The sequence below is a fragment of the Littorina saxatilis genome, linkage group LG1 (genome assembly GCF_037325665.1).
Source record: "Littorina saxatilis isolate snail1 linkage group LG1, US_GU_Lsax_2.0, whole genome shotgun sequence".
NCBI lineage: Eukaryota > Metazoa > Mollusca > Gastropoda > Littorinimorpha > Littorinidae > Littorina > Littorina saxatilis.
Genome location: NC_090245.1, coordinates 89,961,589 through 89,980,103, shown reverse-complemented (window position 1 = coordinate 89,980,103; position 18,515 = coordinate 89,961,589). Strand labels below are relative to the sequence as shown.

The 18,515-nt window shown below is 44.1% G+C and overlaps 1 protein-coding gene across 1 annotated transcript in view; it reads right to left on the bottom strand.

Annotated features, from left to right (window-relative positions):
* LOC138983606 (glycosylated lysosomal membrane protein-like) overlaps positions 1 to 18,515 on the bottom strand; it is a 24,746-nt gene extending 6,231 nt beyond the window's left edge. Inside the window, exons 1-4 of the mRNA XM_070356885.1 lie at positions 18,412 to 18,515; positions 16,613 to 16,936; positions 15,016 to 15,222; positions 6,749 to 6,970 (exon numbers count right to left, since the gene is read on the bottom strand). Of these exons, the coding sequence (XP_070212986.1) occupies positions 6,749 to 6,970; positions 15,016 to 15,222; positions 16,613 to 16,936; positions 18,412 to 18,489 (831 nt within the window). The 5' untranslated portion in view covers positions 18,490 to 18,515. The remainder of the gene's footprint in view (positions 1 to 6,748; positions 6,971 to 15,015; positions 15,223 to 16,612; positions 16,937 to 18,411) is intronic.

The window sequence follows — 18,515 nt, the reverse complement described above, 5'->3', positions numbered from 1 at the left end:
ACACTTGGTGCCTTTAGTGCACCGATACCCCCTGCCAACCCCTCCCCCCCCCCCGATCCAATACCACCCCCCTCCACCACCCGCCCACCCCACTAATCACAAACACACACACACACACACACACACGCACACACACACACATACACACACACACACACCAGGGTGGATCAAACAGTTTGTAAGAGGAGTGTCAGTATTTATATATCAAGAGTGTACATCGAAAACGCGAAGAAAACCAGACTGTTTTAATTTAGTGGTAAAAACGTTATAACACAAAATGTCATCACAAATTAAACCACATTTGAATACAGATAAGTTCACTGTTCACAATACCTTTAACAATTTTTTTTTAAAGCGTTTCCTTTTTTCTTACTCAAAAATGTTTCCCGCCCCACCCCATATCTTGGCTGAAAAAAGGTGAAGATACAAATCATTTGTGAGCCTAGGAGGTCAGTTGGAAGAGCACTGACCCAAGTGTTTGAATGCGGGTGAAGGGGTGGGGGTCAGAACACTTGTTTGCAAGGTTACATAAACATCTGTCCCGTAGTTTTGCCTGAATCGCACTACAAACAATTAGTGTCCTTAGTGCCCCGGCGCAATCCCAACCCACCAACCACCCCCCCTCCCTCGTCAACTTTTGATCACACACACACACACACACACACACACACACACACTTACTCTCACACACACACACACACACACACACACACATTGACACACACAAACACGCGCGCGCTTTCAAGCGCACACACAAATTGAGTGAGTCTTTGCCGGCTCGCCACTGCTTGTACTAAAACGCTGAAATCCACCTAACAATGAAAAATAGAAAAGAAAACACTTTTCTATAACGCAAGTCATGATTTACAGCTCAAAGCGATTTACAATTCCAACAAGAAAATTGGTTGATTAAAGTGTTATTTAGTATAAATATAATTTAAACTCTCTTTTTACTGTGCCTGTGGCTGGTGGGTACCACCAGTCACAACCCCTCGGTCTGCATGCTTTTATCAATCAATCAATCAATCAATCAATGGTGCATTTGTGTCTTAAATTGTGAGCTGATGTCAGGCATGTTTGACTGACCAGCAGTGGGCCGCTCACTTGGCTTTTTACCTGCGCCCGCGTCGCAGCAGCGCTCTTCACAAGCTCTTAGAATGGAATCCAGCGGAGATCCTTTTCGGTTCGACAAATGGTCTGCGCAGCTCCCCAGCACGGTGGCGGAGGAACTTTCTAAAGAGGGCTTTGACAGCAAACTAGCCCTCCTTCACGCCACCAAGGAGGACATTAATTCGCTCAAACTCAAACGCGGCCACCTTGTCGCTAAAATCAACATGGCCGAAGCAATGTTTTCATAAAAGCAGCGGTATTGTACGGGCACATGTTGAATTTGGGTTACATGTGTTGCAGAGTATTTGAAAATCCGTAGGCATAAAAACATGCAAAGCAGAGTGATAGGTCCCTGTTGTGAATATAGTCAAGTGGATAAATTGATTACTTATGTTTCACACAAGTTTTGCTGTTACAGCAGTCACTCTCATGAACGGCCGTTTGCGCAGCGTTCCATTGTTGTGGCAGCAGCCCTTGGTTGGTACGGGAACGGGACAAAGAACGGTTGTGTGGACTTTTGACACCGACAAACTGAAGAATGAACAGATCTATGAGGTAACCGTCTCAATGGTCCAGGCTCAGGAAACAAATAGTATATATGGCCTGGGGCGATTGTAGCTTCCCTTCTTCGTGTCCAGCTCTCTCTCTCTCTCTCTCTCTCTTTGCGAATATGATTTTGAAGCGCATTACATAAAGTCGGTATCTGATATCTAAAGTCCTGATATTTTGGATGCGGAGGAATTTTTCCTGGTGATGATCTGAGGTAACGGAATTGTTCATGCATTCTGAGGGAATTTGACAGGTATCGGGGTGTGTGTGTGTGTGGGGGGGGGGGGGCTTTTGGTGTGGGGTAAATGATTAAAACGCTTGCACCCTAACTATGAAAGCAGCCACACGCATACTCACAGAGGCACAGAGGCACGCATGTTTGTGTGACGGTTTGCACGAATGACCATTGAAAATTAGTTTTAATAAAAACAAGCGACATTTCCTTTGAGCACACAGGTGCTCAGCCAATGTGTATTGAAACTTTTTCAATTATCCCAAAATGTCATAACGTTTGACAATATAATTATTTAACAACAACAAAAAGACTACCGGATTCCGTACATAAAAAAGTCAGGGGCTGTAACAACAATTCGCGGCATTCTAATGGATGGCTGGCTTTGGATCTAGGTCACTTTAGTGGGAATATCGGTCAACTTCGAAACCTGAGGACCAGCCACTTCCGGTTCCCCTTTCAGAGTAATGAGATTGCTGGGGCCGTAGAATTTTTCATCCAGTTTTGTCCTTTTTTTTCTCCAGAATTGATATTAGTCGGAAGAAACAAGCACACGTGTGACACGTGTGGTGGGGGTATTTCCCGGCGAGTTTTCAGTGTTGTTGTTGTTATTGCGAAGCGAAGCGGCTTCCCAGGGCGGAAGGCAGTCAGTTTGTGCATCAAACAGTGTTGTTGTGATGGATGGATGAGTGAGTGATGAGGGTGAATGAGTTAGTTAAACTGTGACTGAATATCTATTGATTGATTGATATTAAAGTGAACATTAGGGGGGGGGGGAGGGGTCGAAATGCACCATTGTGCACTCGCCTTGATGTAAGGAACACTACTGCAGTCTCCAACAGCTTCAAAGTGGGTTAGACAGGCTCTTGATAAAGACTGAGGCAAAATGTGCCAAATCACACATTGTCTTGAAAGAAGGAAAAATCTTCATTTGTCACCTTTCTGCACTTTTTTGACTTTGAGTGCATAGCCACAATGGTCACAGACAAGATGCATCAACCAGATTTGAAAAAGACCCCAAACTGAACTTGTTATGACTATTTGTAACCCCTCTCACCTTTTTGACTTGGACGTACCCAAGCAAAAAGGCAAAAAAAATCATAACTAATTCCATGTTGACTTTTTGGTGGGGTGGACCTATTGTTCCAGACTCGCCTTGATTAGAGCAACACTAGTGCAGTGTCCAACAGCTTTAAAAATTTGTTTTGACCTCTTGACAATGTACATGTCAACAATCCCTGACTATCCCTGACTGTTGTATAGTAAGAAAAAAATCTTCATTTTTCCCCTTTTTCCACCTTTTTGAGTGTCAGTGCATAGCCACAATGGTCACAGAAAAGATGCAGCAAACAGATTTGAAAAAGACCCAAAAGTGAACTTGTTATGACTATGTCTAACCTTTCCTACCTTGTTCACTTGGCCGTACCCAAGCCAAAAGACTAAAAAAAAATCATAACTAATTCCATGTTCACTTTTTGGTGGGGTGGACCTATTGTTCCAGACTCGCCTTGATTAGAGCAACACTAGTGCAGTGTTCAACAGCTTTTAAAATTTGTTTTGACCTCTTGACAATGTACATGTAAACATGTAACCCTAATCCCTGACTGTTGTGCAGTGAGAAAAAATCTTCATTTCTCCCTTTTCTCCACTTATTTGTGTGTCAGTGCATAGCCACAATGGTCACAGAAAAGATGCATCAAACAGATTTGAAAAAGACCCAAAACTGAATTTGTTATGAATATTTCTAATCTTTTTTGGACTTAGAAAAAAACAACACCCAAAATCTTCCTTTTTCCTTTCTTCAAAATTTGTCCCAAAAAAACCAACACCCAAAATCTTCATTTTCCCCCTTCTTCACTTTTTTGACTGTCAGTGCATAGCCAGAATGGTCACAGAAAAGATGCATCAAACAGATTTGAAAAAGACCCCAAACTGAACTTGTTATGACTATTCACCTTTTTGACTTGGCCGTACCCAAGCAAAAAGGCAAAAAAAATAACTAATTCCATGTTGACTTTTTGGTGGGGTGAACCTATTGTTCCAGACTCGCCTTGATTAGAGCAACACTAGTGCAGTGTCCAACAGCTTTTAAAATTTGTTTTGACCTCTTGACAATGTACATGTCAACAATCCCTGACTATCCCTGACTTGTGTAGTAAGAAAAAATCTTCATTTTTCCCCTTTCTCCACTTTCTCTTTCATGAGGAAGGGATAATCACACATAGTACGCCAGTGAGGTTAGAATGGTGAGGTGGGGTCTGAGGCTGGTAAGGGATTTGGGGGTAAGACCGACGAGAGGGCACGGATTCGGCGGTTCGCCGTGTCGAGTCAACTTCATATAGATCTGTGTGCGATCAACAGCCCCAGCCGATCTGGATCTGTTCAAGTCAAAAGTAAAGTCAAGGATACGAAGAAGTTTACCGAAAAACATCGATCCCAAGGACTCATGTTGTAACTTTTCAAAGCAGTTACATTCAATCAAAGCTCTATCCACATTAAACCGAACGGGAATCGTCGAAGATCCACGCAACTTCACTGCAATGTCGAAAACGAACTCATAATGTCACCGCAGATCTATAGTTGGTTTTGGTTTTGTGTCGCAGCAAAGAAACGAAGCAAATCTCCGGCTTTTAGACTATTTCACACTAAAAAAACGTTCATTTAGCGGGTTATTAAAATATATTTCTTTGAGGTTGCAAGGCAATGGCATCGCTGAGATGTACTCCTTCGAACACACGACATAGGTTAGAAATTGACTTCATTTGGGCGCTTTTTACGGCCAAAACAGAGTGAGCTTTTTGACGGGTTTATGGAAAAATCACTTCGGGGGCAGGTCTAAAATCCTGTGTACAGTGCCAAATCATACATCATTCAAAAGAGCAAAGTATGTTCTTTATTCTAACATATGGGCTAGGGTAAGTCATAGATATAAATAGACAGTGTCTGTCTATTATATCTGTAGGCAAGTGTATTCCATTCCTTCGATAGTCTCGTCATCTACACTTGCGTGAACAATGCAATTTTGAGTCTGTTTTGCATAAAAGACCTGCGAGATTTGTAGAAGTCAAAACAACAACTTACAGTCCAGCCTCTCAACATTCGTTCCATGCAATTTGTTTGTCTGTGCGTATAGACTGAGGGGTGCCCCGAAATGATTTGTAATCACAACATTCACAGACTTCAAATACGCCATTGAAAACTCGTCCACGTGCGTTTTAGATATACTTGGGACTAAAACTGTCGTACCTACCAAAGGCCGCTTCGCGTAAGAAAATGACTACCAGAGTCGCAAGGCTCGGGATTTTTTTTACAAGAAATTTATATTTCGTTGTTCTAGTCCGAATGAATATGAAGATATGGCGAGTTGAAAACGCCGATTCTTTCGCCAGAAACACGTCTGTTTCCACACCGGAAAGAAGGAATGGACTGAGCTACTAGAAGCACGGCGCCGTGCGTACAATCGATCGAATGATGTTATTCACACAATACCACTTGGCGATCTCTAAAAAATCATTTAAAAACGAACTAGTTGACATGTAATGAAACTATTTACTAAATCAAGAAGTATCTTAGTTCTAGCCGTGCATATGACACACCCTTTCGCGAAAGCACACTGAACCGTGCGTATACGCATTCGCACCCGCAAACCACCAACCCAGGCGGTTTATCCAGATCCAGATCCAGATCCAGATCCAAGGGAAGTAACTCAGTGAGTATAAACATGAGCAAGAACCGCAACCCGAACACACTCGTAACACCTTAAGCAAGTGAATTATGCAAATGCACTTTTTAATTTAGTGTGACAACACATTGGGTTTTTTCATCAGTCCCAGTTGCGTGCAAGGTAAAATTGAAATTGAGGTTTCACTACATAAGAGTACACCAATGCTCAGGTTTTAACTTACATGCCAAGCAAGCACACAAACAAAAACAATTAAAACAAGTCGCGTAAGGCGAAAATACAATATTTAGTCAAGTAGCTGTCAAACTCACAGAATGAAACTGAACGCAACGCAACGCAGCAAGACCGTATACTCGTAGCATCGTCACTCCACCGCCCGTGGCAAAGGCAGTGCACGTGGAATTGACAAGAAGAGCGGGGTATTCGTTGCGCTGAGAAGGATAGCACGCTTTTCTGTACCTCTCTTCGTTTTAACTTTCTGAGCGTGTTTTTAATCCAAACATATCATATCTATATATTTTTGGAATCAGGAACCGACAAGGAATAAGATGAAAGTGTTTTTAAATTGATTTCGAAAAAAAAAATTTTGATAATAATTTTTATATATTTAATTTTCAGAGCTTGTTTTTAATTTGAATATAACATATTTATATGTTTTTGGAATCAGCAAATGATGGAGAATAAGATAAACGTAAATTTGGATCGTTTTATAAATTTTTATTTTTTTTTTACAATTTTCAGATTTTTAATGACCAAAGTCATTAATTAATTTTTAAGCCACCAAGCTGAAATGCAATACCGAACCCCGGGCTTCGTCGAAGAGTACTTGACCAAAATTTCAACCAATTTGGTTGAAAAATGAGGGCGTGACAGTGCCGCCTCAACTTTCACGAAAAGCCGGATATGACGTCATCAAAGACATTTATCAAAAAAATGAAAAAAACGTTCGGGGATTTCATACCCAGGAACTCTCATGTCAAATTTCATAAAGATCGGTCCAGTAGTTTAGTCTGAATCGCTCTACACACACACACACACACACACACACACACGCACAGACACACACACATACACCACACCCTCGTTTCGATTCCCCCTCGATGTTAAAATATTTAGTCAAAACTTGACTAAATATAAAAAAGAAAGGAGTGAGGGCGAAGTTAAAAATGACTTACTCTGAACACTCCAGGGGAGAATTCATCATCAATGGACTTGGTTTCTACCACCTGCATGGCTTTTGATGACTGGTTGGCAATCACAGTCATCTCCAGAGCGAAGCGAGACTTGTTGAAATTGGGCACGTAGTGGTCCAGGACAAAGTTGAACTGCGTGTTGTTGGCATTGTAGATCAAACGGGGCAGGTCTGTGTCACGCCCGTCATCATCATTGATTTCAAACTGAAGCAAATATTCATCAAATCTGTCAACCTCAAATTAATCACTGATTGTGCCAATTAAGCTTCAAGCTCAAAGGAAAACATCAAAATGACATCCTCAGGTTGTAAAGTGCATAAACAACCACTCTCTCTCAATCTCACAATAAAAAAGGTTAAAAGTAAGAAACCCTATTCTCAAGGCTAACTAACCAACATCACTCAGAATCATACATTGTGTAACTTCTGAAAGATGCCCTAAATTCTGCATTACCAAGACACAAACTGAAAAGCACATGTTACAACCCGCAAGTAACACAGCCTGAGTAACACTAACAGACCAAATCAAAACAATAGCAATGGACTTCAAACACAGGATCCTTCAGCTACATTTCAGTCGATTCCTAATAAAATGTACAGCATTAACCAAACAGAATACAGAATTATTCTGCTTCAGCATCCTGACATCACAAGCCATCAGGCATCATTCCATCCCCTGCTCACCTCATTCTCAAGAGACAGACACAACGAGTTCTTTTTTTCTGTTTTTTAGACCTAGTACTCCCCCAGGCACACTGTATGCTCTAAGCGTATCACAAGCTTATTTATCCTACATTCGTGAGAAAGACCACTCATGAGATAACGGTATCATTCAATTCACACGTGGGTATATTATGTAAATGAGGTCGTGTCAAACCAGTCTGACAGGACCTGTTTTTCCCTGCGCATGATGCCAAACTAACTGAGACAAACCTCATTATGGAAACACTATCGCACTTGCTGTTTCCCCTGGACGAATTTTTAGAACAAACACGTCACGCAATTTTTTCCAGAGTGACATTTCTTTGCTTTGACGTCAAAGATTGCACGAAGCACTGGAAAAGATCAAGGTTCCATAAGAAGTGTCTTCAATGTGTACGCGTCAATTCCAGGATGTTTAGAGCAGAAGCCATGAAGTACAGTATGTAGGATAAACAGAATACCACATGACTTGCCTCGCTCGCAGTTGAATATTAAAAAAACTAGTGTAAATCTGGTACAACACAGCAAGCCATGTAGTCCGTAATCTCTATGTACACTGAAGGTCTTCAGGGGGCCAAAGATCTGCACTCATGGTGTATTAGCACTAGATGAAAAATAGGCTACAAGACCAATTTGTCCAAACCTGGCATTCAGAAATAAATAACAATGAGTTTTATTATAATTATAGAATGTATAAAGAGAATTTTGAGTTTGAAAAGTACTTGTCCATCCTGCCGGTTAATTTAGCAAACGCTGTTTTAAAATCGAAAATTTTATTGTAAATTTTCATTTAATAAATATACCTACCCGAATCACATGTAGCATTGACACAATCGGAGATGCTAGGTTCTGAAAAGGCTAACCGTCTAAGGGAAGCAACCCCAACCACAAAAAGTGTAAACGCAGCCTTGGTAATGACCATACACCCGGGGAGTTACCTCCCATCGTGCATGCCATGTCACTACTGCTGCTGAACACGTGGCTCATATCATTCGACCTAAAGAATAAATTCTCCAAATCAAAAGCGGGGTTGGCGGGAGGGAATATACTATGTGATTCGGGTAGGTATATTTATTAAATGAAAATTTACAATAAAATTTTCGATTAAATTACATATTCCTACTCCGAATCACATGTAGCAGATTGCAACAACAAGGCGGTGGGAAAGAAAAATCTAACTCACTCAAAAAACCTTGCCAAAAACCTGGACCGCTGCCAAAGAATCAGGGCGGTCCCAGTGGGAAAGAAAATCTAACCCACTCAGAAGCCCTTGCCAGGGCTGGCCCACTGCCAACAGGCAGTGAGGGAACCAAGGAAAGTCCTGATTGACAGCCGAGAAGTATCTCAGGCAAAGCGAAAGAGACAACCTCAGAGATCCAGAAAGCTGTGCTCAGCACTTCTTCCAATCTCCTAGCCGTAAAAAACAGCACAGGAATAGACCCAAGCCTTGGATTAAAAACCCTGGCGAGCCAAGGGAAAGACAAGCTTCCCCCCCCCCCTTTTATTGGAAGGAAATGCTAATGTCCTGAGAAGATCCGTGCGTAAGGTTGTCCCCTCAACTGAGAAGGACGAACCCCCGCGGTGACCTTAAGACAACCATGCCAAAGTCTGCAAACCTTGGGATGTAGTAAAGCCCAAAAGGCTTGTGAGAAAGAAGTCAGCTCAAAATAAGAGTGACCAATCCCCACGAAAGAGCGAGAGAGAGACATCCAAGCACTAAGTACCAGAGTCCACCTCGAAGAGAAAACTCACCAAAAGAAGGTCGCCAGTCATCCCCTACCAGTCCCTGCGAACGCAGGGAGAGAGGTAGCACCCGACAGCAGCCACTTACGACTGTGCGTAAGCTACCGGAAGTGAGGACCCACGGTGGTCAAAGACCAAAGTGACTGGCAACCATAAACAAAATGGCTAAAAGCCAGAATGTTCCCAAAACAGTCTGCTTGAAGGTAATCGAGAGTGAATCAAAAACCGAAAGCAGAAAACCAAGACTGGTAAACGTAAACCGTGAAGCCAGCCAGCCATAAGACTCCCGAAACCAGAGTTCTCAGGGAAAAAACAGGCAGTTAACTTCCTAGCCAAATCAAGAGCCTACCTGAGTTTGGCCAGAAACCCAGAGCGCGTCTGTCCCTGTCTGAAGACAGAGTCCAACGCGGAGAAAAACGGACAACCGCCCTAGACAAAATTGCCTTTTGTAGCCGGGCGACTGTAAGGAAACCCGACCCAACGGACGTGATCCGGACTCGCCTCATACTAAGATGAGGAAGAAGAGAGGAAAGGCCCAAGACTGAAGTCACAGGAACCGAACCTTAGCTAAACCTCTGCCCGAAGGAGAAGAGTAGCCAAAACCTGAGAGAGAGGAGGAAAGCCACAAAGAACTACTCCTCAAACCTCCATTGTCCAAGACAATGCCCCCTCAGGAAAACCTGAATGTTACTTCCGAGGCCAACTCAAGTGAACCTTAAGTTTGGACGAAACACCAGAACGCGTCTGATCACTAGAGAAAGACAAGAGTCCGACTCGATGAAAGACAACAAGGACCAAAGTCCGAACGTTTGTGGCCAAACAGGGGTAACCTGAAGCCAGAGAACCCCACAAGCCACAAGAAACAGGAAGGCAACAACCACCATCGCCGCAACGTGGAATGGCTGTTGCCCGGCCAAGGCTGCCTATTGGCTGCCAGCTTAGCTTACCAGAGGAATGAGCATGCTTCTGCTAAGCATGTTTCTGAGTATGCTAGCCCTACCTTCCTTCAACCTTTGTAAAGCAGTCAGAGACCTGGTGATCTCTACTCGACTGAATCTCTACTGCAGGCAAAGTTTAAGCGACTCTCTTTGACTGTTCAGGGAACTGAGAACGCGAAAGAAACGAGTCCCTCCGACACCCGCCGTACGAGCGTAGAGAAGGAAGGGCAGCCTCATCTGCTCCATGCTCACCCTAGCAAGGGCTGGCCAACAGAGTAGAGAAAGGAGGCAAGTTCCAAAGGCTGAATAAGCAAGAAGGAACAAAAGGTGAAGCCCGTGTAGCCGAAGCCAGCCAAGGCTGAGCATGTTCCGGAACTGAACCATAGTAGAAACAGCGGCAGAACCAAAACACTAGAGATACCACCTTCGGGAGGAGATGGCCTAGCCAAAACCTGCAACCCGTGGTACCTACAAAAGGTGACTAAGGAACCGGAAGTAGAAAAAACATCCTATCTTCACGGAACGGAAGTCCGACATCGACAACAAAGTCAACCAACAAGGAAGCCACCAATGTCGATGCACCCAAGGGAAATCCTGAGCCGAAGCTTGAGCTGCGACGGAAATCCAGAACGTGTTCGATTGCTGACTAAAGACTGAGAACCAGAATAGCTCAGCTACGAACGTAAACCGAAGTCACAGTTGCTGGTGGTAAACTGATGAATGAGATGACCGGAAACCGGAAAACCATCCAACCGGAAAAAGACCTGACTTATCCCCCTACTGACGGTCGTGAATAGGGGAAACGTCCAGGGCCACCCGAACTGACTAGGCAGTAAACGCAACACCCAACAGGTAAAGTGAAGACTGCCCCGGCTGAGGCTAAAAGCCTAAATGCCCGTAGGCCAGCCGCTGTTCCTCACCCACCGACCTCCGAAGGAGTGTCAGGGAGAGGAGAAGTGTATCCGAACAGAGCCGGAAATGCAGCAGACAAAACCGCGAAAAACGGAAGCGAAAGATGCATAGAGTAGACTGAGGCCGGAAGCCCAAACGCCCGTAGGCCAGTCCTCTGTCAACTCCAGTCAAAACCGCAACGTGTACTTGAAATGGAGGACTTATGCTTCCAGTAAAACCGGAAACACCACGCCGACAACGGCTGCCGCACTGGTGAAACACAAATGCCCACGACGGAACAAGAGTGAGACAGAACAGAAGAGGACTGGGGCCGGAACCCGAACGCCCGTAGGCCAGTCCTCGGTCAACCCCAGACAAGCCACTACGTGCGCTTGTGATGGAGAACCTATGCTTCCAGACAGGAAGTGTAGGAGGCCGAAGCCCCGCCCGGGAAAACCTTCGACGTGACCTCTGCCGCAGCTTAGAGGACAGCGTTAAGCCTTTTTCCCAATAACCAGCACGTGTGGAATCGCTGACGACAGACTGAATGTCCGACACGACCGGCGAAAAAACCGAAGTCCACGTACTGGTGGAAGGCCGGTGAAACGGCATAACCGGAAAACCGGAAATCCGTCCCCCCCGACGTCGTCCTGACTCATGCCTCGATCAGGCTAAGAGAGAAAAGACGACAAGTCTGCAGCTGCAGGAACCGGAACGGCAGTCGACGCGACAACCGAAGGCTGAAACGCTGACTACATCGGCCAGAGCTGAGACACCACCTGCCCGAAGGGCTGGCGTTGCTCCTCAGCTACCGACATCCGGGAGGAAGTGGAAGCGAAAGGAGCAGTAAATCCGGGCGGAGCCGGAAAGCACCAGACGAGACCGCGAAAAGCGGAAGCGCCGAATGCGAGGACGGAGGCCGGAAGCCCGAATGCCCTAAGGGCAACGTCCGGTCAACCCCAGAAACGACCACAGCGGGTGCGTACGTCAGAGGACCTATGCTTCCAGCGAGTGCCGGAAGCGCAGCGCCAGAAACGGCTACCGCCATTGCTCCGCCACACAATGGTCTTCGAGGAAGCCAGGGTGTGACTGAACAGAGGACGAATGCCCGGGGGGCAACGTCCGGTCAACCCCGGAAACGACCACAGCGGGTGCGTACGTCAGAGGACCTATGCTTCCAGCGAGTGCCGGAAGCGCAGCGCCGGAAACGGCTACCGCCACTGCTCCGCCACACAATGGTCTTCGAGGAAACCAGGGTGCGACTGAACAGAGGACGAATGCCCGGGGGGCAACGTCCGGTCAACCCCGGAAACGACCACAGCGGGTGCGCACATCGGGGGACCTGGTCAACCCCGGAAACGACCACAGCGGGTGCGTACATCGGGGGACCTATGCTTCCGGCGAGTGCCGGAAGCGCAGCAGTCGGAAACGGCTAGACAACTCCGGAAACGACCCCAGCGGGTGCGTACGTCGGAGAAGTAGCCGGAACCAACTGCCGCCATTGCTCAGCCACACAATGGTCTTCGAGGAAACCAGGGTGCGACTGAACAGAGGACGAATGCCCGGGGGGCAACGTCCGGTCAACCCCGGAAACGACCACAGCGGGTGCGCACATCGGGGGACCTGGTCAACCCCGGAAACGACCACAGCGGGTGCGTACATCGGGGGACCTATGCTTCCGGCGAGTGCCGGAAGCGCAGCAGTCGGAAACGGCTAGACAACTCCGGAAACGACCCCAGCGGGTGCGTACGTCGGAGAAGTAGCCGGAACCAACTGCCGCCATTGCTCAGCCACACAATGGTCTTCAGTGAAGCCAGGGTGCGACCGAACAGGGGTTTGCGGGTCGTGAACCCGCCGAAAAGAGCTGTGTCCCAGCAGGGACTGTCCGACGGCCTCACGAGGGCCTGTGGACCAGCTCGACTTACTTGAATCGCCCACCACAGCGGTAGAAGACGAAGAAGCAAAACATCCGCCCTAGACAACGTCTCGGCCGGAAGCGTCAAAGAAGCCAACAAGGTGACGTCGCCCACAGACAGCGGGACCAACGGAAGACGCAGGCTTGGAACGCGAAAATTTCTTCACAAAGATAACGCAGACCTGCAACACCTGATCTGCTAACGGCAGAGAAGGCGAGGAGAAGAAACAGGACGTACAACAGTATATGACTGCCCCACAGTTTGTTCGAGGCAGAAAGAGTAACGAACAAAACATAACAAACATGTTAAATCCGAAACCACGACCAGTCCTACGGACTGGTAGATACCTGCTAAAGCCTAGCCAAGTAAACCACTGTCAGCAACGCTGATACACAAAATGGCGGCCAAGCGAAAAGTTACTGGACAAAATTTAGAAGTCCAAAACGGACGAAAATTAAGCAATAACAAAAATTCCTGTCAAAGTAATGACGAAATATGAAATGGCTTACCAACTAACAAAGCAGAAGGCAAAAACGCAGGTAAAGTAAGGAGAACCTCACCATAACATAGGCCTAGCCACATAAATAAGCTGTCAGGAAAGCTGAGCAACCGAAAGTGGCGGCCACAAGATAAGTTACTGAAACGCATTTAGGAGTCCAAACGGACAAAAAGTCAGCAACTATAGATAAATTCCTGTCAAACTAAAGACAAGAAGGAACAAGCTTACCAACTAAACAAAGCAGCAAGCAAGTAAGAAGGTAAAATTACGTTTACCTCCAAAATACATCGGCCTAGCCACAAAATCTGTCAACTCATGCTGACAACAAAAATGGCGGCCAACAGTAGTCACTGAAATATCACAGGTCCAAACACGGACGAAAATCAGCAACTACAACAAATTTCCTGTCAAAATAATGACCAAAATGGAAAGAGCTCACCAACTACGAAGCAGGAGGCAAGATAGACGGTAACGTGGCCGGTGGGTGTCAAAACAACACCAAACAGCGCAGCCACAGGGGAGCCCAAAAATCAACAACCTGCTCCCTCGAAAGCTGTAAGGTCGAATGATATGAGCCACGTGTTCAGCAGCAGTAGTGACATGGCATGCACGATGGGAGGTAACTCCCCGGGTGTATGGTCATTACCAAGGCTGCGTTTACACTTTTTGTGGTTGGGGTTGCTTCCCTTAGACGGTTAGCCTTTTCAGAACCTAGCATCTCCGATTGTGTCAATGCTACATGTGATTCGGAGTAGGAATATGTAATTTAATTTAGAACACTGAATCATAAATTGCCTATACAAAAAGGTAGGACTCTTGGTATTCCCAGACAAGACAGAATCTGTCACAAATGTTCATCAGGTGACCTTGGGGACGAGTTCCATTATATTTTTGTATGTCCTTTCTTTACCAATTATAGAAAACAGTTGTTACGGTGCTATTATTATGCCCGCCCCAATTCAGTTAAATTCAGAGAGCTTTTTTCCACTACAAAAAAGAGTTTATTGCTAAAACTCGCAAAGTTCATGACACTTGTCATGGACTGTTTGAGAAGCGAGTAAAATTTAATTCTCTTTTAGCTTTATATTCCGTTATCTGTTTTGTGTTTTGTGTTGTTTGTAATAGTATCTTTGTCCTTATGTTAACCCACCCATCACCCCCCCCCCCTCTCCCTTCCCCCCATTTCCCATAGTAAAGAAATGTATGTAATCACTTTGCACTTGTAATGTTTTATTATTTTTTGTATTATTATTATCATTATTATTATTATTATTATTATTTATTATTATTATTATTATTATTGAATTGTTTCTTGTATTTTTTTTGCTCTCCCTCACCCCTCAACTCCCTTTTCTGTACATAGTCTGATTTCTTTTTGTTTTAGTTCCTTTTATTTGGTGTTGAATGAAATGTGTTTTTATTGTGTTTTTTAATTTTCCATGTACCCTCACGGGGTTTTATTGGAATAAATAAAACTTGAAAAAAACTTGAAAACTAGCAGGCCTAGTTTCTGCCCCATGTTGTGTTCCATTCATATCCTGCAAAAAATGATATAACTCACCTCAAAAGAAAGGGAGCCGCTAGTGTTGTTTCCATAGGGTTTAGGCTGGGGATAACTGGTGTTGAAGATGACAGATTTACCCCCCTGCCCCAGGGTCAAGTTCATCCACCTGAACTGGGTGAAGTCTGTGATGTTCCACAAGGAGGAGTCACTCTGGTTAACATTTGCCAGATTTGCGCTGTCATGTAGATCATTGTATTCGATCAGCTGTGACAGAAAATAAACAGGTAAATAAGTCACAATAGAATAAGCATCTGTCGACAGTATGTAAATATGGTGCAGGTTTTAAACAGGGTGGAAGGGGGAGTCTTAAATGGTGGTACATTTTAAGAATCTATGAAGGGAAAAATCGAAGAAAGCAAGGTCTTAAGAAAGAATAAAGTCCAAAAATGGTGGGTTGTAAAAGGGGGGTTCCACTGTGACAACTGTCATTTTCTATTTTAAGTTCTTTCCATACTATACTAATCAGTGCAATTGATTTTCTCTTTTTCGTTAGCTGATGATGATCACAGAATTGCTAACACACAGACAGAGGTTTCCTGACAACTAAACTTGTATTCAACTAAATCTCTCCGTCAAAACAGTCTCAGGGATGTTACAAATTCACACCTATAGGACAAATGTCAAATGTCCTGAGCTCTTCAGAATCTATAGGACATTTGACCGCTTTCAGAAATTTCAATATGACATCATAATTTTGTGCAAAACACTGTCAATGGAATGGCTCCAAAATCATGTGTACACACACACACATGCTTTAACACACACACATATATATGTATATATATACACCGAACATTTTTGCATACATTGTTTTATTAATTTAGTTCCAAATAGGACACACACAAAAGGAAACAAACATCTAAAAAGCTACCAAAACCTTCAGCACTCTTTTTTTGATTGTCTCACAAACTGCATGATGAGAAGAAAAAAAGTCCGTTTCAACACAGATTCGACAAAGCAGGAGTCTTTTTGCTGTCAAGGTCTATAACAAACCAAACAGGGTCAGCCATGGATAGTTAAAAGACCATTTCGGCGAATTTCCTGCTGTGCCGACACCATGTCCTGTACAAAATACAAAACTTCTTTTTCCGTGGTTGTGTCAGTTTCAGCGGCGACACTGTCATTTTCAAGAATGATGCTCGCCGTGTTTTCTTCTGTTTTTGACACAAACGGACAATGACCGCGCTCAGTTGAAAACGATAGGACATCTGACCGCCATGCAGTTATGTGAATCGGACATTTGAGCCTTTTAATCGGTCTATGTCCGATGCCCGACGCCTAACGACATCCCTGCAGTCTAAGTAATGTTTAACCACAATGTTTCTCATCAAAAAGATGTGTCTGTGTCACAATCTGGGATTACTTCACATCAAAACAAAGCCTTCCTCTATAGTACACAAAAGTACAATTTACAAATGCAAACACCTAAAATCTCAAAATGAAGTGAATGAAGGCTGATATCGCAGATTTGGATCTAACAAAAATTAAGTCAAATTGTAAATTTATGTAATGACTCACTGAAAAAGTGAAACTAAAATGCACTCTAGAAGCAAACGAACAAAACAGTTACAAAATTTAAAAAAACCCTGCTCACCCTGGAAAAGACAACGGCATAGGTGTACATTATATCACCACCCCCTGTTGCGTTTATGGCATCAGCCATGTCCGTTTCATTATTTGCCAACAAGAGCCGATCCCAGTCAAAGTTCAGTCTGGCTGCATCACTTCCAGTGGTGTGAACCATCAGAATGCTGGGCAGGTCTACGGTTGTCATGACGTAATGAAGAATATCTTTTTTGGCCATAGCGCGAATATATACCAGGTTGGGGTAGTTGTCATTGGGGTCAGAAGCATTCTGATCACGTCTGTCTAAACAGCTTTGGTACCGGCTGCAATCTGGATACAGCACAGTTTCAATCTGGAAACAGAATAAAAATCATAATCAATATCAGCCTTTCATTGTTTCAAAAACTTGGTACCAAGCATAAGGCCTAAAAAAAAAATAGGTGTGGTTACGGTAACCCTATTTTTACGGGCCGATCCTATAACTTTTTATTACATTTGTCCAAAAAAAAAATGAGTGCAAAAGACGCAATGAAAGCGAAAGCGCCCATGTCGCACACTTATTTCCCTGTCAAGTAGGTTTAATTTGTACACATTAGAAAAAAAAAGTGATTGCCTACCTACCTACCCTATTTTTTTTGGCTATGTTACCGTAACCACACCTATTTTTTTTTTGGCCTAACATAAGATGATAAGAAAGTAAACTCTTTGATGGTTCGATACTTATCAATTTTACATGAAGTTACATGGAAATGGGACTGAAAACTTGTTCCTTAATTGGTCTCTTGCTTTTACTATCACTATTAGTATTATGCAAATTATTCAACAACAAACAAGAGGCGAAGCCTTCAAGGCTCACGTAAGAAATCGACAAACAGTAACACAAACTCAATCACTCCGTCACACATACACACACACACACACACACACACACACACACACACACACACACACACACACACACACACACACACACACACACACAGTAAGCATAGGTGAAACTATGCAAGAAAGCGAGACCCTGGATCTGCCAAGAAGTCTCGGCCCGCTCACAATAACAATGACCGAGACTTTCAGTAATTCCTTTGCGTGACGTCTAACCCTCTTACGTCATAATGTGACGTCTTCAAATAGTTTCTATCACACACGTCGAACACTTTTGACCGAGACTGACGTAATCCATAGACTCGGAAATGTTAAAGTTTCTACCACAGACATACACACATACATACATACATACATACATACGCACGCACGCACAGACAGACAAAGTTTATCATCGCATAGGCTACACTTACGTGAGCCAAAAATCTCCCTCTCGATCTCTGATTTGATACTTGATATAGTTTGGTAGTTATTACCCCCCCCCAGTCTGGCACAGAATTGTACTTTGCAGGTGTAAGAATTATGCTCAATCACTGATAAGAAAGAGCGCTCATTGCAGCTGCCTTGGTGCAAGATCTTAATCTGTCTCACTCACTCTCACTCAGGTTAGTACTTTCAGTTTCAGTCTTTCACTTTTCAGAGAGAAAGAAACGAAACTCTTTGAAGATGAGGATTTTGCTGTGTAATCTTGGCGCCTCCGGTATCACCTTGAATTAAAGAGCAATATCAGTCAAAGTAAGCACTGACATAGTTCAATCACGGGGCGTGTGGATAGGTCTCATGACGTGAGTCACAGATATTTGTACACACACAGTGACAATACGGAGTTACTGTGCTGTGCACTCAAAATGTGGCAATACATCATAAATGTGCAATAATCAAGCATATAAAAATACAATTTCGAGTGGAAGATATATAATTGTTACCTTAAATATGTAGTCTTACCGTTCTTTTGCTGACATCTGCCGAGGCAAGCGCAAAAATCGCAAGCGTCAAAGCAAGAAGCATCTTCCGTTCCTCCATTTTCTTTCCCGTTTGAGTCACATGAT